The sequence below is a fragment of the Tubulanus polymorphus genome, chromosome 3 (assembly GCF_964204645.1).
Source record: "Tubulanus polymorphus chromosome 3, tnTubPoly1.2, whole genome shotgun sequence".
Lineage (NCBI taxonomy): Eukaryota > Metazoa > Nemertea > Palaeonemertea > Tubulaniformes > Tubulanidae > Tubulanus > Tubulanus polymorphus.
Window position 1 is genome coordinate 27,057,669 of NC_134027.1, and position 26,650 is coordinate 27,084,318.

The 26,650-nt window shown below is 38.7% G+C and overlaps 2 protein-coding genes across 9 annotated transcripts; one reads left to right on the forward strand and one right to left on the reverse strand.

The window, feature by feature from the left end:
- Nucleotides 1-19: 19 nt before the first annotated feature.
- On the reverse strand, nucleotides 20-2,360 carry LOC141901860 (COMM domain-containing protein 7-like). Its single transcript, XM_074789384.1, has 9 exons — nucleotides 2,244-2,360; nucleotides 2,080-2,133; nucleotides 1,880-1,982; nucleotides 1,735-1,791; nucleotides 1,614-1,651; nucleotides 1,300-1,390; nucleotides 1,165-1,214; nucleotides 749-797; nucleotides 20-285 (listed from the first exon to the last, which is right to left on the reverse strand). The coding sequence occupies exons 1-9, from the start codon at nucleotides 2,325-2,327 to the stop codon at nucleotides 209-211; spliced, it is 603 nt and encodes a 200-aa protein (XP_074645485.1). The 5' UTR covers nucleotides 2,328-2,360; the 3' UTR covers nucleotides 20-208.
- A 20-nt stretch (nucleotides 2,361-2,380) lies between these two features.
- Nucleotides 2,381-26,631, forward strand: LOC141901861 (TOX high mobility group box family member 3-like). 8 transcript variants are annotated; one of them, XM_074789389.1, is made up of 10 exons: nucleotides 2,381-2,455; nucleotides 3,292-3,393; nucleotides 17,489-17,551; nucleotides 21,377-21,802; nucleotides 22,935-23,035; nucleotides 23,445-23,580; nucleotides 23,785-23,865; nucleotides 24,563-24,781; nucleotides 25,190-25,341; nucleotides 25,991-26,631. In XM_074789389.1, the coding sequence occupies exons 2-10, from the start codon at nucleotides 3,310-3,312 to the stop codon at nucleotides 26,055-26,057; spliced, it is 1,329 nt and encodes a 442-aa protein (XP_074645490.1). In that variant the 5' UTR covers nucleotides 2,381-2,455; nucleotides 3,292-3,309; the 3' UTR covers nucleotides 26,058-26,631. The 8 variants fall into 8 exon arrangements, with proteins under 8 accessions (XP_074645490.1, XP_074645492.1, XP_074645491.1 ...); XM_074789391.1 differs by lacking the exon at nucleotides 17,489-17,551; XM_074789392.1 differs by lacking the exons at nucleotides 2,381-2,455; nucleotides 3,292-3,393 and adding an exon at nucleotides 8,220-8,233.
- Nucleotides 26,632-26,650: the final 19 nt, after the last annotated feature.

Here is a 26,650-nt window from a genome sequence, read left to right on the forward strand (position 1 = left end):
TAACACTTATATGATTCGATTCATTATAGATATATTACTTTTATTCATTTGACATAATTTTACATATATATACATGTACAATGTACAGCAAGTTGATAGGGCTTAACAGTTTGTAGCACCAGCGTAAATATTTTGTTCGCAATTAAGAACCGCAATTCAGGTTTTCATGATTTTAAAGATGATAAGTTTGAGTTTTAGTGACGACCGCTCAACTGAAGAATTCAAGACTCGTTTTTGCTCTTTCCATTTCATGAAGGAATGAATAGAACTGAGGTAGCGATAATTCTGAAATAATCAAAACAAACTAAGGGTACAAGGACACCATGCCGACTTGGGGGAAATGCTTGACAAATTTCAATAATCGCTATAATCAAAGAGCATTCAGTGACCAACAGTTTTGCAATTTATTGTTGTGCAATACAATATGTCTAGGTATGGGCATCCTCACTTGCCAGGGTTTGGTTGCCACCGCCGACATAAACCCTGCCCTTCATTGGTCTATTACACCGCCCAAAATTTCTAGGGTCAACAGGTTGCTGCTCAGTGGCCACTAGTCTTATGTATTAAGCCAATCAGATGCGTTGTTTTTCACCGGCAGACTTGCTCTATCAGAACCACACACCTGATTGGCTAGATACTCAATGATTTATGAGGATGGATGGACGAAAAGTGAACGCAATAGCCAGCTGGGACTGACAAGACTGAAAAACAAGAAGACAAAACTGTTTATGACAAGTACACTACTTACCCATATGTACGTTTTCCATCTTATTTCCCTTATTTATGACCAATTTGAGCTAGAAATAGAGATAATAATTGTATAGAACTTGAATACAGAAGATTCCGTGATCGCCTCGGAGCTCGCAGGACTGAATTAATTCTGAATCTGAGGTATGCAAATTCTAGGTCAGTGATAGCAGGGATGGGTCCTGATCACGGTAAATCTAGATTATTAAGTGAAAATCCGAGGAAATCGACTCCTGGGCCCAGTTTCACGAAAAAGTTTAAGCCTAACGCGTTTAAGTTTGAATTGTCGTCCTCATTGAAAAATATGAAGTAACCAATGGCGATTATACCAAAAATTTGAGTTAAATTTTTTTGTGAAACTGAGTCGAGGGAAAAATAACTCGTTGAATAATCAAATTGTTGTCACAGAATTATTACCTGAATGAATGTATTACCAACTTTCTGTATTTCGCTGCTCGCTGCTGTCACTATAGAACAGTAATACATTCAAACAATCATCAGTGTTAGAAAAACAGAAGTTGATCGCTTAACGAATTATGAATCTAGTCTTACCTCCAAATTTCCATTCCATATCAACCAGTTGATTTACCATCAGTGTTTGACCGAGGACACTTTTAGATAGAGCCAGTAAATTCACTTTATACTGAAATACAGACAAATAATATAACAGGGTAACAGGGAAACCCTGTGTAACAGTATTCATAATAGAGCGGCCCGGTGGTTTAGGCATTCATTCAGATGATCTACATCAATAGGCTTGCACTGCTCTGTAATTCACCAGTCCCGCAAGATCTGAGGTAAGTTCAGTACTGTTGTTATATTTGATTAGATGAAAACACTAAACATTTTGTCAAATTGTGAATTACCTTTTCGGAGAAAAACATTGATTTGTCTTCAGATAAACCTAAAACAACAGAAAACAGTGATAGAATTGATTCAGCAGCCAGCCAGCAGGCCAAATAGACTTCTATCAGGACCAGATCATACCTAGATTTATCAAATCTTCCTTCAAATGTTCTGGATTCAAATTCATTTTCAGAGCAGCTAAAGAAAAAGAAATAATTGAATGCTTATTATAACAATTAGAGAATGTTTGAATATTGTGTCAAGATGAAAGGGCAGGTCTCCTAACCATTTGGAATGGAAAGTAATCCTTTAATTGTATTCTTTAACTTGTCAGCACTGATTCCATTCTTCTCTGCAAACCCTTCCAACTGGTTCAACAGTTTTGTCGTCTGAAACGAAAAAAAGATGACGTCTTATGAAGGAATTGATTGTTATCAGACCCCCCCTCTCACGACGGCGCCCGGCCACCAGGAGAATGAGACATACCTTACTCGGTTCATTCAAGAATTCAAATACAATGTCAGACAGTTCTTTGAATTGCTGAAAATATAAATGTGAATTTACAATCATTGGCATCAGTGGGACGGGGGGAGGGGTATTCCGCCTCCCCTGCCCCCACCAAGGCTTAAACACTCACTACTACTGCTTACCTCATGCTGAAATTTATTCAACGTGTTTATATCATTAAACAGCGAGTCTGAAGGAGTTTTCTCGCTGAAATGAAACGAAGCCATTTTCGCTGCGCAATAAAATTTACTTGATTTGAAGTGAACAGGAAGGAGTAAGATATTTAATTGAATTGGACTTTAACCATCACATTTTCTTTCTTCTCTCTATTTTATTATCGTTCCCACTGTTTAAAGTAAGTTCTTCTCAATATAGCGATAATTGTGATAATCTATGCTATTAATGCGAGGATGTGGTCGCGATATTTAATTCTCTAAAATCCTGTTTATTTAGAAAATTAATGAAATGTATGAATTATAGTTTTCAATTCAAGTCAAATCCATACTTTATTACACGCGGTATGAACTGTGTATTTGAGTTTATGGCCCCGGAAATCGTCATTGGGAATTTTTTTACAGTGGGACATTTTGATTATTAGTGAGACCCCATTTTCCCACCGGAAGCATAAAGCCCTCCTAGAATTAAGGGCGAAATTAAAAAAAAAATTCTTACTGCCCTAACCTTCATCCAAAAAGTTTTATCAACCCAGGCTTTCTAACCCTAGTTATATCAGGCCAGCTGGGATTTGAACCTGGGTCTCTCACTTGCCAGCCCACTGCCCTAACCACTAGACCATTGAATCATTCATTGGTCATAGAGTCTGGTCAGTGTCATGACTGGTGACCAGTCGGGTATGACTGGTCACAAGTCAGGTGCGGTGACTGTTCATTACGTCTAACAATATCCACTGTCATTCTTATCTGACCCGTTCTAATCTTTACGCCTCAATTATTCAGATTTAATCATAAGTTCTGTAATATGGTATTTTTAACATACACTTAGTCAACTATCAACCTGTTTAAATTGTAACAAACCCCTCTGAAACCATCTGATTATTTTAGTGTTTCAAATCTTCTGACCTGAAGCCTACACGAGCCTCTTATGATGTCTCTCTACTCTGAGCACTTCATCTTTCATTCCCGGAATTAAATTAGAATTGAGTAGTGAACGATTTTTCTTGTTCCACTTCAGATATGGATACATTAGTAGATGGCATCTAGAAGAAGAGATTATTTAAGAATCGACGATATACTTGAAGAAGTTTGTATAGACAGTGATAATAATATTGAATCGGTAAGTTTAAAACACTGAGCAGCATTTAACCACTAACAGTAAACACTATACGCTAGTCATTGAAATAATCAATATATAGTACTAGCAGGAGACTCGCTTTCGAAGAGGGGGAGAGGAGAGGAGGGGGATTGATGTTGAGACTCTACATTCACAGAGAATCTCCCAAAACTACCAATGGTATAGTTCATTAATCCCTTCACAGGGGGAGACATGGTAGCAATATGGCTGATGTTTCTATTTCATTTTGTTATGATTTTAATTAAATCTAATGCCTCCTTGTTATTATTTACATTTCAAACTATGCTAAAAACCTTCCAAACGTTATTTAGGACCAAGAAATTGTCACATTAGCATGAAACACTCCACCCAACAGTTCTAGTCACGCGGTAGCCATGCTAACAGTTCTAGTCACGTGGTAGCTGTGCTAACAGTTCTAGTCACGCGGTACCCGTACTAACAGTTCTAGTCACGCGGTAGCCATGCTAACAGTTCTAGTCACGCGGTAGCCATGCTAACAGTTCTAGTCACATGGTAGCCGTGCTAACAGTTCTAGTCACGTGGTACCCGTGCTAACAGTTCTAGTCATGCGGTAGCCGTGCTAACAGTTCTAGTCATGTGGTACCCGTGCTAACCGTTCTAGTCATGTGGTAGCCGTGCTAACAGTTCTAGTCATGTGGTAGCCGTGCTAACAGTTCTAGTCACGTGGTACCCGTGCTAGTTTGATTGTAGTCAACGCATACGTGATGTGATTGTTGCCAGTCTCTCTAAATCATTGAACGCTTACGTTTATCAAAACCTGTTTTGTTATGTACATTCTCTGGAATCATTGTCATCCTCACAACTCTATGAAGTATTTTTAGGAATGTATTGTTTTTCTGTGATTGCGAACTTTATGCGAACTGCGTGCGTTGAATCTGAATTAAGAGTTGAGCATCTTTAAAACGTATTGTGTAAGAAAGAAGCACTCACTCACTCATTCAATAAGTTTTGATATGAATAGAAATGAACTGGTCGTGAATGAGTTCAATATCTAAAAACTGCAGGTGGATCAGGTTTTACTCTTATTGTCCTCATTCTAAAACAGCTGTCGTTTATTTGGTATCTCGTTTGATACATTAGAAGTGCGCTTCAGGTTTATTGTTTGCGAAAAAAAACTGATTTTTGATCGAAGCTCATTGTTACAGAGTTTTATGTTCCGAGTAGTTATTTGAGACGCATTGATTTAAATCCGGACCCGGTTTCGCAAACAGGTTCAACTTATTTCTTCATTAAATCAGTTGAAGATTTTTGTTTTGTTTTTTTAAACATCTTACTTTATTTTCTAATGGAAAGCTCTATTACATCTACCGGTACATCACACCCCCTGGAGTCAGGAGGGGACTGAATAATTGTTACATGATAGGCTTAATAGCGATAAGAAACAGCTTGAATAAAAAGTTGTCAAGCTTCGTGTATTCAAGGTGCCTTACAACTTACGAATGAGAGGGAGAATTCTTACTGTTCTTGTTAAACGTGGCCTCAGTTGTTTGCAATAAATCATTACCTATAACATGTATCTTGATGATTATACAGGGTGCAATCTAAGCACTTGTCGGATTGCCCGGGACAAGTATATTCTCATCAGGGCAAGTAAGTTATCATTATCACTTGTCCCCCGAGCTAGTGCAATTTTATGTCACAAAGCTTTTTTTTCAAACCGATACAACAGATGATGGTGCCACCAATCGGACTGCCTGTGTAGGGCAAGTAGCTTTTGGAGGGGGCAAGCCAAATTTCAGATATGCTTGCCTCCCCCCCTCCCCCCCCCCGGGCAAGTGGCTTTCATTCCTTAGATAGGACCCTGCTATAGATGTAGATTCTGATGGAATAGTTTTGAGTTTATACTACGTCTCAACAACTATTGAAACTTTAATTACGGAGTTTCTGTTATAATACAAGTCGTACGCTCGAATATCATCTCCTCTTAATTGTCAATTCTGAAGGACGTCGATGAGTTCTGAGAACTTTAGAATTACATTATTCATAAGTACGAGCGATGACTAATTACATCTTTATAATGAACAACCTCGTTATATATTCAGGATATAAATTCATCTCTTTTCATTCTGAATTCATTTATTAAGAATAATTTCGTAATCGAATAATAGCAATTTATATTTTCGATTTAAGTAGAAAATCCCGCATTAAGTCCAGAAAAAGATGAAATGTTGTTGTAGAATAGCTCCGATGCACTCTGACATGGAGAATAGATTATTAGTTTAAAACCCACTATATGTAGCATTTTTGATAAATAAAATTCCCTTTTAATTTTTAAAAATTTTTTTATAGTGCGTTTTAAACTTGTAAGTGAATATATTGTAAAATCTGAAATGTTACGGATCATATTCGAAACTAACACGTGTTATTCTGTTTTCTGGACATATTGTCACATTTATTTCTACTAATTAGTTCATCTTGTCCAGAAATAGTGTCCTTTATCTCCGAGCGATTTATCATTTTCTATCCGTGTTTAGACAGAATGTTTTCATCATTTATAGATTCAGTCGCTTAACATAAAAGAATCCCTTATAGGATTTCTCATTCTTGAGAATAACAAATGTTGTCTTTGAATGATGTTGCATTTCATTGCTGTGAACGTTAGAGTCTTATAAATATTGTAATAAGATGATGCAGTGTTGTTTGTGAACAGTGTTTGTTGATCAGTTTTAATGCGTGATCTATTCTCGTATAGCCGAGGGGTTCGACGAGTTTGCATGAATCCCAATAGTCTTTCGAGTGCCTGGTCTCGTCAATCCAGGGTTTACAGGTTCGAACCCTGGTGGTGACAGAGTTTCTTGGTCGAAGGTTCTTCTCTGGTCTCTCCCCTATTGGGAAAAAGAAACAGCGAACCCGCTTATAAATGCCCTGCATGGCGCTAAGCGGGTTGAGGGTTAAAAAAAAAAACTGGTACGAAATCTACTTCAAAAAGGGACAGATTTTAGTAAAACACACTGAGCTCCTTGTTGAAAAAGGTACTGAATATTTACGTTTTGATCAGAGGGAAGTCATTCACATGCGATCAACCTGTTTGTGCCCTATTTTAATTGTCATCAGGGATCTTACAAATCAGGCGATTCCAGTTTTATCATCAGGGAATTTGAATTCTATTTGTGTCTTGTTATTGTTACTGGTGATGAGTGACACGAGGAATCCCTTGATAACAAACAGCCATCTCTAAGGATAATCTAATCCTGGAATTTGTGGTCAAGGATCTGGAAAAGTCAGAATTGTGGATTCACCGATCTGTTTGAACCTTTGTCTTATACTTGTGTCCTTTAGGTTAGGTTTGGACCTGCCTTTGCGAAATGCAAGCCACAGTTTTCTGTTGAGAGTTGTTCCTGTTATTTGGTGAATTATTGTATCATTATTAGGCCATCCCAAAATAATGGTCTGTTTGCCGTCACCCGACCGACCCGACTTCAAAGGTGCCGAGTGACAACTATTTTTCGGTATTCATTGAAATAGGATTTGTTTTTGATATTTTGTTTCCATATAAAAAAGGTGATAAATTTGTTTTTTCGCCTTAAAATTTTGCAAAAAAATATTTCTACCTACATACAGGAATCATCCTGTAAACTTGGTGTTTACGGCAAACAGACAATTATTTTGGGATGGCCTTATATACGGATTACTATGAGAGATTGAAATTGGTTTAATATTCATATGAAATCTCGTATTTTACTCGATGAAAGGAAATGAACGTCATTTATTCTGACATTATCCGATAAAACCTGATTTACGAGGCACAGATAGAATCGAGCGCATCAATCTCAGAGTGAGAGAAACAAACACTGAGATATAAATAATTTAATCAATTGTTACAACATGTTTATCAGAAATATCAAAGTAAAGCTTTGATTACATCGATATCGGATTGATTTCATTTACTGGTACTCGTTAAAAGTGTCTTAGCTCGAAGGTATTTTCAGATTTTATCATATTTATTTGGTTGTTTTATATGAGATACCGACGACTGGGGACAGGATAGAATTCTATTGGTTCATCGCTCTATACAGTGAGTGAGTGAGTGAGTGAGTGAGTGAGTGAGTGAGTGAGTGAGTGAGTGAATGAGTGTATCTCCTCCTCACCAGTAATACGATGCTTTCAATGAACTCATAATAAGCATTAATGATAGGAGAGAGAGAGAGCCGAGCAGCAGCAGCAGCAGCAGCAGCAGCAGCTTCAGTTCCACGCGCGCGAACGAATAATTCAAACGTTGAATGTTCTACGAGTTGAAGTCAGTTTCATCAATGGTTTAAACAATCGAAGTTCGATGATTTTTATAACGAGAGGAAACTCTTACGTAGGATTCAGTTATGATTCGCTCTGTTAGGATTCAGTAAGGATTCGCTGGATTCACTCAGTTTCGGATTCTATTCAGTAGTAGTTCATAGTTGTTTATTCCGATACTCATAAAACAAACAGTGATATATATATATATATATAGACGTACATGCGTGTGTTTTGATTGGTTAGTGAACTGTCGATTGGGAGGAGTTGTTATTGATTCAACTCATGTATCCACTTAAATTCATCACCTATAGCAACTAGCGCGAGCACGCGGGTCCGGATTCAGATTATAATCGTCCTCATTGAACACATTTATTATAGTTGGACTATAAAACAGTTTGAGAATATTTTAAACGTTCAAATAGTTGATAACTATAATACGATGATGGATGTTAGTAATAATTGGTACATCGGACAGATGGGGTCCGGGTACCATCACCATCTCCACCATCAGCACCAGCAGCAGCAGCAGCAACAGGATTATCATCCTTCTTATCAGTACTATAGAAAGGTAAGCTGTTCGATATTATTGTCGTGTATGATGAGGGAGGTTCCGGTGACTTCAATCTCTAAACGTCCCGTTAAAGCTGTCGTGTTTGTGTTGATAGTTCTTTCACTGTCAGAGACCATTCTTCTATAGCAGGATTCATACTCATCCTGAAAATCCTGGAAAAGTTATCGAAATTAGTATTTTTTTTTCCAAAGGCTTGGAAAAGTGTATTTGAAGCTATGAAAAAGCGGTCTAAAAATGATGGTCTTGATGATTATTTTCTCGTTGTTTCAATGCCGAAGACCTATCATTTGTTTTTGTTAACTTTCAATTCTGCCTAAGTTAATATTTAAGCTCATACCTCATTTAGTAGCTATGGAACATAACATATTTATCCTTGGCGAGGTCTTGTTGTTCTGTCTTAGCGAATAAGTGTTTGACTCACAACCGAGAGGTTGTCGGTTCGAATCCTAGTGAATCTATGCAATTGGACTCTGGGCACCGAGAATCATCGATATGATGAAGGAAGGGATCAGAATAAGAGAAAAGGTTATAGAAGACTGCGATCAGTACAAACCCTGTTCACCGGGACGACTGCGATCAGTACAAACCCTGTTCACCGGGACGACTGCGATCAGTACAAACCCTGTTCACCGGGACGACTGCGATCAGTACAAACCCTGTTCACCGGGAATACTGCGATCAGTACAAACCCTGTTCACCGGGAACACTGCGATCAGTACAAACCCTGTTCACCGGGAACACTGCGATCAGTACAAACCCTGTTCACCGGGAACACTGCGATCAGTACAAACCCTGTTCACCGGGAACACTGCGATCAGTACAAACCCTGTTCACCGGGAACACTGCGATCAGTACAAACCCTGTTCACCGGGAACACTGCGATCAGTATAAACCCTGTTCACCGGGAACACTGCGATCAGTACAAACCCTGTTCACCGGGAACACTGCGATCAGATCAGTACAAACCCTGTTCACCGGGAACACTGCGATCAGATCAGTACAAACCCTGTTCACCGGGAACACTGCGATCAGTATAAACCCTGTTCACCGGGAACACTGCGATCAGTACAAACCCTGTTCACCGGGAACACTGCGATCAGATCAGTACAAACCCTGTTCACCGGGAACACTGCGATCAGTATAAACCCTGTTCACTGTCGATACAAAAACATAACACTTTCAAAGGATGTTGAGTAACAGTGTTGCAGGTGTTATCTATGTCCAAAACAAGTCTTTAATCATGAGACTGGTCTTAACTTGTTAGATTGACCAATAGAACTTAGATGATCTTATATTTTGTCTTAAGTTGGAACTAAGTCTGTGACTGTGTGATGTTATATCTGAAATTTGACTTTGCAACTGGGTCCGAGGTACCAAAAGATAGTCCCTAGAGGATGTCCGCAACATTGTGGCATTATCATTTCTTAAACTTATAAATTTTGTATTTTTATATTGTGTTGGAATTATTGTAAAAACACAGAATTTGTATCGATGAAAATAATGTGTGAAAATCTACGACGACGAAAACGTTGTGTTTTGTGTTTAATTTTTTCATGTGATGCTCGTAATTTGCGTTATTTTTATTCAGATGGGTTTCTGCTGTCAGTGAAAGGTATAATTACCCTACATCATTAATACACTTATAATTAACCTTTTAACTGTAATTACTGCCTTCAATTCAACATTACCGGGTTAATTAGATAGAATTGGAGCAATGCTATGATTAGTGATAAAATTAGACTGGATTCGATCAGAGATATTGCGTGTTGATTGTTGCCCGGAGGGGTTTAGGACAGCTGTCATTCGCGTATCGTCAATATCTTATTATAACTCATTTAAGGCCATTAAGAGGCTTTTTCGAGTTATCGATATCAGTAGAAGAATCAGAGATCTGTAACTGCAGTTCGGTTTTGAAGTTACAGAGATTTACAACTTTTGATCATGAATCGCGCTGATGGTATCCATCGTGATGTGACGCGGTGTATTGTCATTATAATCTATTCAACCTCTTGGCATATTGCCAGTTAGAATAACATCGTGATGTCAAAGCGGACAAAAGGTTTTTTGTGCTGCGGGTCTCATATTTTTTCTGCTCTCGAGTTTTTGTTTTATATACATGTTCTGTTGATCTAAAATGAACTCATCTGATTTATGAGTTTTATGCCTCTTGTCACAGAAAACTCATTATAAGAATTGATTGTCTCTGACTCCGGCAATTTGACTTCAATTGCGTATTTGATTTTTCCTCAAATCTTAATGAGTAAAATAGCGTCTATTTGTTACAGTATTGACATTGATCTGTTTGTCTCGAGATCTCGACTATTAATCTCTCAATATCCTGAAATTTCTTGCATCTATAAATCAAGTTTATAATGTAATTACGCATTGATGTTTGGTGAGCCAATTTCACAAGAGATCAATCAATCTTTTGTTATCGTTAAAATGACAAGAATGTATGAATTATTCCGCAGAAGATTAATTCCATTTTTGTTGAATTGTTTTTGAACATTTAGTTCGTCTTTGTCAACTCTAGCGTATTCTAGATAATTTTTTGAAAGATGATTTTTACTCTTCGGTTGTTTGTAGACCAATCGTACCCCTTGTTAAAGGTTTGGTTTCATTGCACGGAAATTCAAAATAAAACTCACCCAGCGAGGAGACGTGAGGGTAAATTGATGAAGTCATCCCAGGGGGGCTTTGAGGGTTCTGGAATACCGTCAAGCTTTGTGTGTGTTCCTCGGAGATGCCCCTAAATCCATGGATTTGACATAAAGCGCCCTCATTTGGCATGATTTGGCGCAGTAAGTGCCCCTGAAAACCACAAGTTCGATGTGAAGAGCCTTTTTTTGCCGTGATTTGACATAGAAAGTGCCCTCCCCCATAATAGTGAGCGCCCTTATACAATTCGGAACCCCATCGAGATAGACCCCCTCCTGGATCAGATTATAACTGATAGATATTTGTTGATAGTTATTTTCGATACAATCTTTACGTCGGATTATTACCTCAGCTCTCACCATTAATTGTATAATGCAACATTTTTCACTAAATGCCCTTTTCCCCATTTATGGATACTGCTAGTAAACTCCATTACGGATCTCCCCCTCGTTGTCCATTAAGGAATTGCGAAAGCATTTGATGTATTATATTTGAATGTAGTTGTCAGATTTATGAAGATCAATGTCTGTTGTGTATGTAATGTCGGTTATTAATGATAATGTAAGCGTATTCAGAGTTCGGATCGTAGATCTGTCAGTTTACCAGAAATCTCATGATTTATCAGATATTTATTGAGTAGGAAACATGTGGTAAACCTGGTAACAATCCGACCGACCAACCGTCCGACCGACTGTCCGACAAAATGAATGTGAAGTTAAATTAGAGAGAGAGAGAGTTGTGTGCGATGAGTTCGGATGATGAATACTTTATGAATTATTGTGTAAGCATCGTTTATCAAGGGAACATTCGTCATTATGTGAGATTAGATATAAATTGTCATGTTGCCGATGCAGGTAATGGTTTAGATTTATTCGGTATCTGCTGCTGCTACTGCTGCTACTAGAGTACCTGTTATATAATACAAGATGTCTACGATGTAGCTGAGTCCTAAACACTGATAAGACTGTGTAGGTGCTGACACAGATTGACGATTGCACCTGAACTTATGATGTCATGAATCCAGGTCTACACGAAATTGTTTCTGAACTTATGATGTCATGAATCCAGGTCTACACGAAATTGTTTCTGAACTTATGATGTCATGAATCCAGGTCTACACGAAATTGTTTCTGAACTTATGATGTCATGAATCCAGGTCTACACGAAATTGTGTCTGAACTTATGATGTCATGAATCCAGGTCTACACGAAATTGTGTCTGAACTTATGATGTCATGAATCCAGGTCTACACGAAATTGTTTCTGAACTTATGATGTCATGAATCCAGGTCTACACGAAATTGTGTCTGAACTTATGATGTCATGAATCCAGGTCTACACGAAATTGTTTCTGAACTTATGATGTCATGAATCCAGGTCTACACGAAATTGTGTCTGAACTTATGATGTCATGAATCTAGGTCTACACGAAATTTTGTCTGAACTTATGATGTCATGAATCCAGGTCTACACGAAATTGTGTGTATTTTCATATTGTTTATATCAGGTGACCACCTCTGGTCAATAACAACATAACCCTAGGTTTGGCCTGGCTAGGGTTAGTAAACAACAGTAACCCTAGGTTTGGCCTGGCTAGGGTTAGTAAACAATAGTTATCCTAGGTTTGGCCTGGCTAGGCTTAGTAAACAACATAACCCTAGGTTTGGCCTGGCTAGGGTTAGTAAACAATAGTTATCCTAGGTTTGGCCTGGCTAGGGTTAGTAAACAATAGTTATCCTAGGTTTGGCCTGGCTAGGCTTAGTAAACAATAGTTATCCTAGGTTTGGCCTGTGAATTTGCATATAAGGTGACCAGCTGTAGACCAATCAGAATGCTATGGTTATTCAGCCCTTGCCACTTGGCCTGTTTATTTACTTCAGATGACCTATACATTTTGACTATAAGAATGATATTAATGACAAACAAACATGCAATTTGACAGCAGTATCGATGAAGCCTGCCTGCGCTGCACGCTGCTCGCTGGTCTCATGGTTGAATTCCTCTAGTCTAAGGGCTACTTATGATTAATGTTCTAATTACATTGTCCAATGTTGACTCACAGTCAACTGATTCTAATTGAATGAAAATTGGTCCACTCTACATCATCAATTACTTTAGATGTTTGTATAAACAAATTGGCATAAAACTGATGAATTCATTTCATTAGCGCGGAGAATTTAGTGTCAATAGTCGTAGTGTTTATTCAGGAACAGCAAGTACCGGTCCCTAGAGTTCACTACACATTACTAATATGATTACACTGTTTCCTGGATAAAGGAAATATTTGATAAAACATGTTTAAACTGATCTTCAGTTTCTACATATTCTCATCATATCATTCTCTGTCTTATTCTCATCTCTCCCTCTTTCCCACTCACTCTCTCTCCATCTCCAGTCTCTCCCTCACTCCCTCCCCTCACTAAATCTCTCTCCATCTCCCTCTCTCGCCATCTCCATCTCCCTCTCTCTCTCCCTCTCTCTCTCTCTCTCCTCTCCCTATCTTCCTCTCTCTCTCTCCCTTGGCTCTGGTTGCATGAATAAATTTAGTTTTAAAATTGGTTTTAATGCAGATATAGATGAAAGCTATGAATTTTATGACATTATCCTCGTGCACCGACTCTCAGGTTTGATTACAGCGTAATTATTCGCTATTGTGATGTCTGGTTGTTTGAAGTATTTCAGGCTTTGATCATCTCTGTAGCCTCCGGGAATTGCAGCTTATACACCATATATATATAAATACATCTTGAAAGTACTGAAAACAGTTTCACGTGATTTTACTCGAAACTTTCATGAAAACAGTATATTAAGTACTATGAATGTAAGTTTAGATTTTATTTGGAATTGTGAGGTTTCGTTACAGTAAGGTCATAATTTCTTAACAAAATCAGTTAAACCTGTTTTATGCCTGGCTAACAAATTGTCCTTTATTCATAAATTCTTGTTCAAATCCACCAGTGTCCAGTGCAGGGTTGTGACTAGTCATACAAATTACTACTAACTACTAATATGGCCTTTCACTGGTCTTTCACTGGATTTGTATTGAGTTGCCAAGAACCAACATAGTCTTAGGCTGGTCTCAGATCTAAGTGTCTATAACAGGGCTGTGATATTAATTCATTCTGGGCCGTTTATTTGTGTTTATCCCAGTGGTCATTATTCTATAGAATTGTTCAATAACACACGATCAATGATTGCATTCAAATACTAAATAAATAATTCATTAGAATTTCAACTCAGAGTGTTAAAATGGAAGTTGAATTCAGATCGATGTTTATAAGAAGAGGTTAATTAGTAATTGAAAACGTGGTTTGTTCTCGTAAGCTCGGGATGCAAATGAGATAAGAACTATTGAATAAAACCTGACGACTTCTAAACATCGATAACATTCTCATATTTATTTTCATTTTTCATTAATGAGAAAATCTGATCTATACAAATTGAAGAAACGGTGTCGGTTTGCGCGAAGGATCAGCGGTTCTCTATAAATTATTTGTTTTTATAATCGAGGTTTGATTCTTGTGTCGTGTTTACGAACAATAGAAGTCATAATTAGAAGCTTTATTTATCGCTGAATCGCGATGAAAATGTCAATGAATTTCTATGATTTAATTGTGAGTTTTTGTTACTCGTAACAAACGTTTGAATGAAGAAACTAAGATGACCGACGCGACGATGCGATGATTATATTCTTCATCGATATTTGATAGAGTTTCCACTTATTTAAATCACTGAGTCATCGACGATATTCTCATTCTCAATTACTGCAACGATTCACTAAGATTGTGATACTCTTCCTCGACCAGCTGAGCGCCACCGAGGACAGTTTCAGCGGGTTTAAGGTTTCCCCCCTCTACCCCGCTGAGCGCCACTGAGGACAGTTTTAGCAGGTTTAAGGTTTCCCCCTCTACCCCGCTGAGCACCACTGAGGACAGTTTTAGCAGGTTTAAGGTTTTCCCCCTCTACCCCGCTGAGCGCCACTGAGGACAGTTTTAGCAGGTTCAAGGTTTTCCCCCTCTACCCCGCTGAGCGCCACTGAGGACAGTTTTAGCAGGTTCAAGTTCAAGGTTTTCCCCCTCTACCCCGCTGAGCGCCACCAAGGACAGTTTCAGCAGGTTTAAGGTTTTCCCCCCTCTACCCCGCTGAGCGCCACTGAGGACAGTTTTAGCAGGTTTAAGGTTTCCCCCCTCTACCCCGCTGAGCGCCACTGAGGACAGTTTTAGCAGGTTTAAGGTTTCCCCCTCTACCCCACTGAGCGCCACTGAGGACAGTTTTAGCAGGTTTAAGGTTTCCCCCTCTACCCTGCTGAGCACCACTGAGGACAGTTTTAGCAGGTTTAAGGTTTTCCCCCTCTACCCCGCTGAGCACCACTGAGGACAGTTTTAGCAGGTTTAAGGTTTCCCCCCTCTACCCCGCTGAGCGCCACTGAGGACAGTTTTAGCAGGTTTAAGGTTTCCCCCTCTACCCCACTGAGCGCCACTGAGGACAGTTTTAGCAGGTTTAAGGTTTCCCCCCTCTACCCCACTGAGCGCCACTGAGGACAGTTTTAGCAGGTTTAAGGTTTCCCCCTCTACCCTGCTGAGCACCACTGAGGACAGTTTTAGCAGGTTCAAGGTTTTCCCCCTCTACCCCGCTGAGCACCACTGAGGACAGTTTTAGCGGGTTTAAGGTTTTCCCCCTCTACCCCGCTGAGCACCACTGAGGACAGTTTTAGCGGGTTTTAGGTTTTCCCCCTCTACCCCGCTGAGCGCCACTGAGGACAGTTTCAGCGGGTTTAAGGTTTCCCCCTCTACCCCGCTGAGCACCACTGAGGACAGTTTCAGCGGGTTTAAGGTTTCCCCCTCTACCCCGCTGAGCACCACTGAGGACAGTTTCAGCGGGTTTAAGGTTTCCCCCCTCTACCCCGTTGAGCACCACTGAGGACAGTTTCAGCAGGTCATCAACATTTTTGGGGCATTCCGGAATCTATAGGGGCGAGGTGGACCCGGTGGACTCCCCTCGAATCAGGGTTTGGATATAGACCAGAGAACTGCTGCCTCTGGGATCGGAGCCGATGAAGGACCTGTGACCGATCACTGGGCCACTACGTCAGCCTTGTGCATTGTTTATCTTCATTGAACACATGGTTTTAATCGAGTACCTGAATGTATCTCGTATTCAACGGATCAACTTATTATAACAGCACATGTTAATAGCATCATCGGTATCATTGTTACCGGTTTCGATTGTTTGTTTCAATTTTCAACAGTTCCATCGTGATAGGATACCTACCGACCGACCATCCACGGCTATCGCCATCGCCGTGATGAAAAAAAAGAAACTTTATGCTCTAATCTGCACATGGTGTATAAAGACTAACATTATAGTAAATCAACTTTTATAGCTCACGTTTACCCCTTAACGCCATATGTCTTCTGCATTGTATAAAAAATGCCATAAGTTTTTTGATTAGGATCTGTTCGGTGCAGCTATCTGTGTCTGTTTTACTCTAATGTTTGTTTAAGTTACGGTGTATCACACAATGATTTACTAAATTGACACAACTCATGATTATGCATCGTAATTATCCGACATTCGTTTGTTTGTGCGCTGTAAATTTTTCGATGAAAATGCAAAAAAGTCATGACAATTTAACGATATGAGGTTTAGTTATTGCATTATGAATGGTTCATTGTACGCGATGTACATTAACAATCAGTGAATTTATCTCGTGACTCCGCATCATTATCATTATGTTCATCGTAATTGATCTGAGCACCTGCATAGTACGAATACCAGCCGGTTTATACTACTGGGGCTTATGGGGTTTATAGTGTGGGGTTTGTGGGGTTTATAGTGTGGGGTTTGTGGGGTTTATAGTGTGGGGTTCATAGTGTGGGGTTTGTGGGGTTTATAGTGTGGGGTTAATAGTGTTAAGGTTTGTGGGATTTATAGTGTGGGGTTAATATTGTTGGGGTTTATAGTGTGGGGTTTATAGTGTGGGGTTTATAGTGTGGGGTTTGTGGTATTTGTAGTGTTGGAGTTTGTGGGGTTTACAGTGTGGGGTTTTTGGGGTTTATAGTGTGGGGTTTGTGGGGTTTATAGTGTGGGGTTTTGACTTGTATTTGTCTTGTTGCGATATGGATTTATAATTTGATTTATGATCATTTACCGCCGTTGTTCGAAATTGAAAACTTTCTAATTCCCGGGATTTATATCATTATACTAATTAGATTAAACCTTTAAATGCGAAACATGATTTATTGAAATATTATTGAGATGGATTTATGAATGTAAATCCTACAATCAATCAAATGGCTGTCTGGAATTTCCCTGTGGACAATGAAGTAAATGAATGCAGTAGTTTGTGATGCAGTTTGTATCATGTGTTTATATCATATGAATGACCCTCATGCGTCATGTATAAACAGCTCTTCTGAATTATGATATTTTCACGTTTTATCATATCATTTATTTTCTCACTTTTTCTCACGAAATGAATATTGATATATGTATTTAGTTTGTTTGCACCAGATCTCGAGCCGCACATTCTAAAACCCTTTAACCGAACATGCTTGAAGCTTGATGTAGTTTTCTTATTGTTATTTTTTTACAGGGTATTTTTAACGATTTGGGTCTTGAATCAAGTCGTAGAACATCATCTTTCATGGCTGGGGAGGTATGTACATACACTACGCGACACTAGAGAACGTTTATTTGCTAGTTGGATTTTCAACTCGAAAACTCAATTCACACATCCAACTATCAGATAAATGATTGCCTGATTTGGTTGAAGGTGTTGAGGATCGGGGCACTGTTTCACGTGTTATTATTATCTTTCTCTAATAAATGCACACTCGCCTGTTCTATATATTATGATTCATAGGATGTAATATACAGCAGAGAGTATCCTTGACTCGCTGCTGTCATTTACGCAGATGATCATTACTACAACCATTTCTGTTGATCTTTGACATTTTTGTCGCTTTAATCACCTCGTATAAGATCATACAACATCATAAATCTCCATTTACTTAAACATGAAAAATGCAGTTTTTGATAATTTTATGTGTAAAATCTCCTGTTTTGAGTCTTACGTCTCCATGCAGCTGCTGCTGCTGCTGCTGCTGCTGTTCACTGATTGATTTATTTTTATACAGAGCTTTGATGGAATTACATTTATTACAACACTTTTGATGTTGCTTAATTAACCGGTAAATGTCCATGACAATATGAAAGGAGATTGTTATTTCGTGGAAAAATTGGATCAATTTCAGCAAATTAATTTTTCCGTTTTTGCCTCGGTTTTGCCTCGGGGATTTTACCTGTTAATACACGATCGCAATAAACGAACCTTTTGTAGATGAAAAATTATGGATGAATTTTTCATCGTATTTCATTATTTTCACCGAGTTCGATCTTCATGCGATGATTTTTGTACGTTCTGTTAATTCGATTAAAAAGTTCTCGAATCGAAATCGAAACTCGAGGAAACTTTAGATAATATTTTAATGATATTTATCGAATGCTCCGAGAGTGAATATCGTCTCGGCCTTTGTTAATACGCAGATGTTCGAAACGCTCGTTGTCAGTAGCAACCAACTTAGATAATTCGCGATTAGCCAGATGTTCGGAATATAATGGGTTAATGGACGGATATTTTATGTATTCATTTTTTTTTCCCATTAATGAAAATGAAATATGAGAAATCGATAGGTAACAAAAATGTTGCTTTACTAAGCATAAGTTATGAATGTAGGAACTAAAGCGTGGAACCGAACTGAGAACCAATAGTCATTGAGCACATAGGAGTTAGTTGTCATCTTACACGCGTCGTCGTTTCGACGACGTATACCGTCGACCTTTTCTCATTCGCGGTTTTTCATATTCGACAAAAACAACAACGGAATTGTTGGAATTTGTAGCCGAACAGAAACCAACAACTGCTGCCGCTACGAAACACGATTCGTTTGTTGTATCATCTACAGATTTATAATAATTAGTTGTCTGTGGATGAAATGAGCGTTACAGCAGTCGTCTACTCTACTGTACGGATATACAGAATGTCAGTATTAATTGCTGATTGTTTTATGTATATTTGATCTCAGCGGATTCTAACGTACGTCGATGATGATTTGAAACTGAATGAATCTCGGATTCTTTTTCAACCGGGTGTTTAATCTGATGCATTGTTTAGAACTGCAAACGACTGTTCTGCGACTGTTCTGCTATTTACGCGTAAATGACTACTGTTCTGCGATTGATTATTAACGAAATTTATTTCAATAACAATTTGATTATTCGACATATGCCGATGACGAACGTGGTATATCTACGATACTCGTGATATATAATAACACTGTAATACACCGCGTATATGTGTTCTTGTACATAGCTGGATTAGATACGTTTTTAGAGCGAGCACGTATATAAAAACCGGTGTACTTATCTTCATATATTTAGTCTGACCTTGAATGTGTTTTCGAGAGGTTATCAGTAAGATCAATAATTATGGCCCCTCGTCGTAAAAGAAAACGAAAGATTGTCAAAAAACCTTCAACAGCCGCAGCAGCAGCAGCAGCTGCAGCAGTAGCAGGGGTGGATAGTACCAGTGGATACAGCACTGAGGCAGTGGATAGTACTTGTGGATATACTGCTGAGTTAGTGGATGGTACGGGTGGAAATACTGGTGGAAACAGTACTGAGACTGTGGATAGCACAGGTGGAAATACCACTGAGACATTGGATAGTACTGGTGGAAACAGTGCTGAGACAGTGGATAGTACATGTGGAAATACTACTGGGTTAGTGGATAGTGTTGGTAGAAACAGTGCTGAGATAGTGGCTAGTGCTGGTGGAAACAGCGCTGAGACAGTGGATAGTACTGGTGGAAACATTGCTGAGATAGTAGATAGTACTGGTGGAAACATTGCTGAGATAGTGGATAGTACTGGTGGAAATATTGTTGAGATAGTGGATAGTACTGGTGGAAACATTTCTGTACCTGGTGGAAATACTGAGACAGCGGATAGTGCTGGTGGAAATACCACTGAGACAGTGGATAATACTGGTGGAATTACCAATGAGACAGTGGATATAAGTGTGGAATCTAATGGTCCACATGATAAACCAGAGTTAGAGCAGTTTAGGCCGACGACCAGTACTGATAAAACTGATATATCTATTAACAATACACAACTGTATCATATCAACAATGAATACAGTGAATTAAACTTACGCAAACATTCCATGAATAACGAAACGATCTGCGAAATATCAGAATCTGCCGAAACACAAACGAAATTAACCGAATTTGAAAGTTCGGAAAGGAACTATCGCGCGAGGGACGAGGTCTGTTGTCGGAACGCGACTGATTCTAAAAATACCGATAACATACTTCAAAATCTTAACATCCTCGCGTTGAATGATTCAGGTTTAATTCCTGCGAGGAATACTGGATCAAACGACGATTCGAACTCGAACGAGATATTCATGCGTTCTACAAACTTAGATTTAGCCGATGGTAACATTAAATTACTGATATCTGTAATGAAAACATCAGAAGACGATTCATCTTCGTCGAATCATCATCAATCTATGGCGAGATGTAAAACTAATCCTGACAAAATAATCAACTCACAAAATGCGATTAATAAAACTGAAGTGAATTGTATCGAACGCGGAGATGATAAAATAGCCGTAGGCGAAACATTGAGTAAGAGCTATAATAAAATAAAGCAACATTTCCCTCAGGTAATTGATAATCATCGTGATGATACTTATCTCTTTTTATTGTTTGCAGTTTATAGGTTTTTTATACGTGTATAAAACAATCAAATCCATCATTGAAATTTTAGACGGCATTTTTTTAGTTCGTTCAGCGATGTGTGATAAGTGTATTTGAATATTGGTTGAAAACTAGGATTTTTATCATCGGGATTCATATTAACAACTCGCATTCATAAATCACATCAATTATGCTTAATGTCAGTTTGAAGTATATATTGTGTTTCTCAAGGAGATGTTTAGTTGAATTGATAGAACCTATTCCCGAGCTAGAGCTAATGAGCCATCCCCGAACTAGAGCTACCTGGGTGATAGCCATCCCCGAACTAGAGCTACCTGGGTGATAGCCATCCCCGAACTAGAGCTACCTGGAGTATAGCCATCCCCAAACTAGAGCTACCTGGGTTATAGCCACTGCGGACTAGAGCTACCCCAGTTAATATAGTCATCCCGGACTAAAGCTACCCCGGGTTATAGCCATCCCAGACTAAAGCTACCCGGGTTATAGCCATCCCGGACTAAAGCTACCCGGGTTATAGCCATCCCGGACTAAAGCTACCCGGGTTATAGCCATCCCGGACTAAAGCTACCCTGGTTATAGTCATCCCGGACTAAAGCTACCCGGGTTATAGCCATCCCGGACTAAAGCTAGCCCGGGATATAGTCCTCCATGTTTAAGTAGTTATAGTTATATATGTTTTATTTTGTATTGTTTCAGACGTTTCACGCACCAAGTTTCGGAGATGAAGAATTTCAGATTCCTCTCATTTTACCCGAAGACAATCTATCATCGTTTTCACAAGGTTCATCAGTTGCGCCCCCTGTGAGCGATTCGTCGAGTTACGCCGCGACATGTCAGATGTTGGATTCGTCGTCGTCGTCGTACTCGGAATCGCGCATGAATCACGACGATATTCAACCAAAATTTCCACCACAAAATATCGATATTCCGGATATAACGGAAACGAACTATAATCAGAATCAGAGCGTTACGAATACGGTCGGTACATCGACGTATTTACCGATGGACCAATCACTGAACTCGATACAGAACGTGACATCACCACCGGGTAGTAATCAAACATCACCCGTTAGAGCAGCAGAAAGTGGTAGCAGCGATAGTGATGACTTACCCTTATCACGGGTATGTATACCTCATATCATACCTTCAACCCCAACTCGATTCCACCCTCACTAGATTCCACCCTAGATTCCACCCCCACTCGATTCTATCCCCTGTTCTGCTATTCTGGATTCCAATTCACTAGGATCTAGAAAAATTTGATAAGGGGGCGCTCTTTGAGTAAAAAGAGATCTATAGTCACAGGAACCCACGAAGCAGGAGGTCTGGAATGTCCTCCTCCAGAAAATTTGGAAAAATAGATTCTTTTAGATGGCATTCAAAATAATTATTTTAAAAAAAATGAATTCTTTTCTTCCAAATCTTCTGGAGGATGACACCCCAGACCGCGATGTGGTTTTTCAACAACACTCAATTGAAAAAAGGGGGACACACGCCCTGCTGCGCCCCCTGGTTTCAAGGATAGATAAATCATTGAAGTGAACGCAGTGCAACCTCGTTATAACAAACTCAGATACAACTCTTCATCAGATATAACAGAAATAAGTAAAACAATTTCACTAATTTCATACTGGATATAACAAACTATCGGTTTTAACGAACAGATTTTCTGGTCTCATGTTGTTCGCTGTAACGAGGTTGCGCACTGTATAGATAGGAGTGATGGGCGTGAGTTTAATTTGATCGTTCAAACAATAATCAACTGAACAACTGAACCTGTATATGAACAGTACTTGTAGAAATTCAATATACACTAGTTACTGGTTCATGTTTTACTAAATCATCGAACAATAACATTTCAGATAAAAGACCTTCGTATCTTAGCAACCGTATTCGTTTATTGTCAGTTATAACAATGTAACTCGGTCACCGCTCGCGTTCGATACAATTATTAATTATCGGAGCGCTTGAATTTTTTGACATGAATATCAAATGGTTCGTTCGTAATAAACTCTTTTGTTGCGGAAACAATTCAAAATATCATTTGCCTCCGATAGAAATATCGATCGTGATAATAATAGTAATAATAATCATAATAATGAGTAGTGTTTGATATTTCATGTTTGATCACGATCTGTTCTATTCAACGGTTCGCACACGTATCTGAATGTAAAGTTCATGCGTAGATTAATAATTGAATAATTCTGTCAGATTCATGAATCATGAAGTTTTATTCATTTCGTTGTATTATTAGTTGGCGACTGGTTTGAAGAAAGCTCCGGCTGCAGTCGGCAGAAAACCGAAAGTTGCTCCGAAAAAACGAAAAAAGAAAAAGGATCCGAATGAACCTCAAAAGTAAATCTTCGAATTGATACCGACAACACCAGATGGCGCAACAAAACACTGGGTTACTCGTGGTGAAAATCAGTTCATTTTCAATGAAATTTGAACATTATTTTTTAGTTTCCAAATCTGGAAATTATCAAACGAGTCATCGGATTGATATACGATTCCCTTTCTCTCTCATTATATGGTATTGATTTCACTGAAAATTGATTTATTAATCAGAAAATTTGACTCGAAGTTTATTGAAATGTAGAAGAAATTGAAGCGCAGTAACCCAGTGCCACTAGCGACACCTGGGGGATTATCGCTGAATCCTCGCTTCCCTCAGTAGCCTTGCCGGTATCCCATTGATGAGAAGTTTGACGAGAAATTTGTCAAAATGAATAAAATCTGATTTAATTTTATGTATATATTTCAGACCGGTTTCCGCGTACGCGCTGTTCTTCAGAGACACACAGGCCGCGATTAAAGGTCAAAATCCGAACGCTACGTTCGGGGAAGTTTCTAAAATTGTAGCTTCAATGTGGGACAGTTTGGCCCCCGATAGTAAAGAGGTAATTCATCTATAGTCATATAACTTAGAATAACAATCCTATCACGATTAATGAAATATCTTATTTGTTTTGTAACAGTTTCTAAATCACATCAAATGTCACGATGTAAAATTCCGAAACTATTGTACCACATTTTTAATTTCATCAGTCTTCACGCTGTCATCTTATTTCTAAATTAAATCGTGTAATTTCATCGTATTTCAGAACTATAAGAGGAGAACTGAAACGGCTAAGAAAGAATATCTACAGAAATTGGCAGCTTATAGGGCAAGTTTAATCTCTAAGGTCAGTGACAATGTTCTGTGTTGTCACAGTGTCTGCATTTAAAACTCTATTACTGCTTGTGCTTGTGGTGGAAATGGGTTCTTTAAATTCTGATTCAATGTATCGGTTCATTCAACAGAAGTGTTGCCTTTACACGAAGCTGATTGTCTCTGATTATCAATTACAGTGATTCACATATGACTACTCGGTCCATTGTGTATAGCTCCTCATAGGGGCCGATCCACGGACCACCATCGAGGGTAGCACAACTTATGATAAAAAGGGCATTCTAAAATATTGAAAATCTGCTTTTTGGTGCAATTTCCAAGCGATTAAAGTCCTGACACAAAGTGCTTTCTAGCAAATTAACGACATCGAGATGTAGTTTCCAGGGGCGGGCGTAGGAAAACCCTGTTAGCCTAACCGTGGTTAGTGGCTTATCCGTGGTTAGGCTAACTAGATTGAAATAAGAGGCCGCACGAAGACAATAGGTACCTAACAGCGTTTTCCTGCGCCCGCCCCAGGCAATAAAGACAAAATCTTGAAGAATCATGTATTTTTGTTTGCAATTATCTACCTCGTCTTGTAAATGTGCCATTTTCTACTTTGGGAAAAAATGAAAAAAAAGGCACGAGATTTTCACGACGGTAGCACGTGCCACAGATCTGAATCCGCGCCTGCCTCTCGTTTAATGAGTTTGTATTTTCTGTTATTACAGCAGTCGCCTTTAGACGTATTAGAGAAACCAGCTGCGAAACCGGTTCAAATAACAAACACGTTGAGTACGAAGACTTATCCACTACGTAGCAGTCAACGAGCCGTTACTAATAATGATATGTCTCCAGTTCATTCTTCTTCATCTTCATCTCCTGCCCAGAGTTTATCACCTATTCATATGTCACCGACTCAACCTGAATTATCGCCTAAACTAAACAATGTAAGTTTTCAAGTTGCAAGGAATGGTATAACCGATATTTCTATACAAATCTATCTGATATTACTATATGAAATAGAACCTCGTAACAATGAACTTCAGGACACCAGAAAATCTGTTCACTAAAACCGATAGTTCTATACACGGTGGTACCTTGTTACAACGAACTTCAGTAGTCCAATAAATCTGTAGGTATTAACTGATATTACTATATGAAATAGAACCTCGTTACAACGAACTTCAGGACACCAGAAAATCTGTTCGTTATAACCGATATATAAAATACATAAAGAGAACTCTTTATGTATTTTTGCCGATATACATAACAAACGCAGTTAAAATCTATTCATTCTAATTGATAGTTAGTCGTGCCTGATCTTCCTAACGTTCTATTATGATTTATAATTTCAGGATTACCACGGAAATCACGTACACGACAGTCCCGATCATACCGGACGACCTCATAATTTATGTACACGTAATGGTTGTCAGAATATAGCAGTTGGTAATACAGGATGGGATAATGAATACTGTAGCAATGATTGTGTAGTTACGCATTGCAGGTGAGATATACTTTATTCACACCACACTAAACTCATTGTTTAAACAGGTGTAGGTCGACTTGTAATTGGTTGCAATGTGACACAATTGGTTACGAATGGCAACATAGGTTGACTGCAACGTGATCATCAGCAACAATGTGCAACTAGTCTCTCAGTTGCAAGAGTAGCTTCGCAAAAAGAATAACATGTAGTTATTTTGCAAGACCATGTAGATTGATGGATATTTGCGATCCACGCTGACAGTCACAGTGAATCACATTGCAACAAGTCTGTGGCAGTTACAAGACCGACCGACCCTCACCTTTAGTAGTCATTCTTAAAACATACACGAAACTTTGCTAATTTTTGCATACCGGGAAAGTGGCTAATTTTGTAGCTCTTTTTCCTTTGAATACCTGTACTTTATGAATAACCAGGGTGGCTACTTAATCTGGTAATCAAAGAAAAGTGTGGGAATTTTCTTTTCCTGGGCCATGGAAATTTGTTGAGATTGCCAGATCGAAGTCAAAGTTCTTGGATTCTGAGCAGATCTCGTCAGGGAAAACAAATCACATGTCAGGGAATAGCTGGGGAATTGTTCACCCTGAAGACCTGTTACATGATATTAAACACTGTGTATTTGATATAGTTTGCGTGTGGTTTATTACAGAGATGTATTTACTGCGTGGGTCGTATCCAGACAGCAGAGTACTAGTAACTACATGCAAGTCAGTTAGTTGTTGAGAGCAGTGAGATATAGATCAGTCCAGTCATCGTGAATCATGCGTCTTATATGAAATAAATTTGCTTTAAACGCGCGTAGAACAATGAAATATAAAAGCGATCATAAATATCTAAGTTTGAATGGTGTTTCAACTGTGTTAAACCTCACGCTTTTATTCTACTATTCGTATCTATCTCATTTTGTTCTTAAAATTTGTTACTTAATAATAATAATAATAATAATGATGCATTTTAACTGATGATACACTGAATACGCAGTGAACCTGTATTTGATACGGTATACGACGATGAAATGGATCCTGTCATATTACTGGTGTGATTATTGTCAACAGATGTTCGAACGTTTGAAATTACACTCGTAAAATCACTATAGGACCTGTATATTACTGACAGTATCTAATGAAGGCTTTAATTGAATATATATGAATCCTGTATAATAATAAATGTATCGACGATTCCTTTGTTATTATTCAATTTAAATGTACTGGAAACTGTGAGCGTTTTACGCTTCTCTTGTATAGTTGTCTTTCTTTCTGTATAAATCAAATAAACTATCATGTCTCAAGAGTTTCAGTGTTGTTGCGAT

Bases quoted from the DNA above. Each gene is read 5' to 3' on its own strand.
- LOC141901860 (XM_074789384.1), bottom strand. From the start codon at position 2,327: ATGGCTTCGTTTCATTTCAGCGAGAAAACTCCTTCAGACTCGCTGTTT. The intron at 2,134-2,243 runs GTAAGCAGTAGT...TTATATTTTCAG, and splicing joins TGAATAAATTTCAGCATGAG to CAATTCAAAGAACTGTCTGA. The intron at 1,983-2,079 runs GTATGTCTCATT...TTTTCGTTTCAG, and splicing joins TCTTGAATGAACCGAGTAAG to ACGACAAAACTGTTGAACCA.
- LOC141901861 (XM_074789385.1), top strand. From the start codon at position 19,384: ATGGCCCCTCGTCGTAAAAGAAAACGAAAGATTGTCAAAAAACCTTCA. The intron at 20,626-21,376 runs GTAATTGATAAT...GTATTGTTTCAG, and splicing joins TAAAGCAACATTTCCCTCAG to ACGTTTCACGCACCAAGTTT. The intron at 23,581-23,784 runs GTAATTCATCTA...ATCGTATTTCAG, and splicing joins TGGCCCCCGATAGTAAAGAG to AACTATAAGAGGAGAACTGA.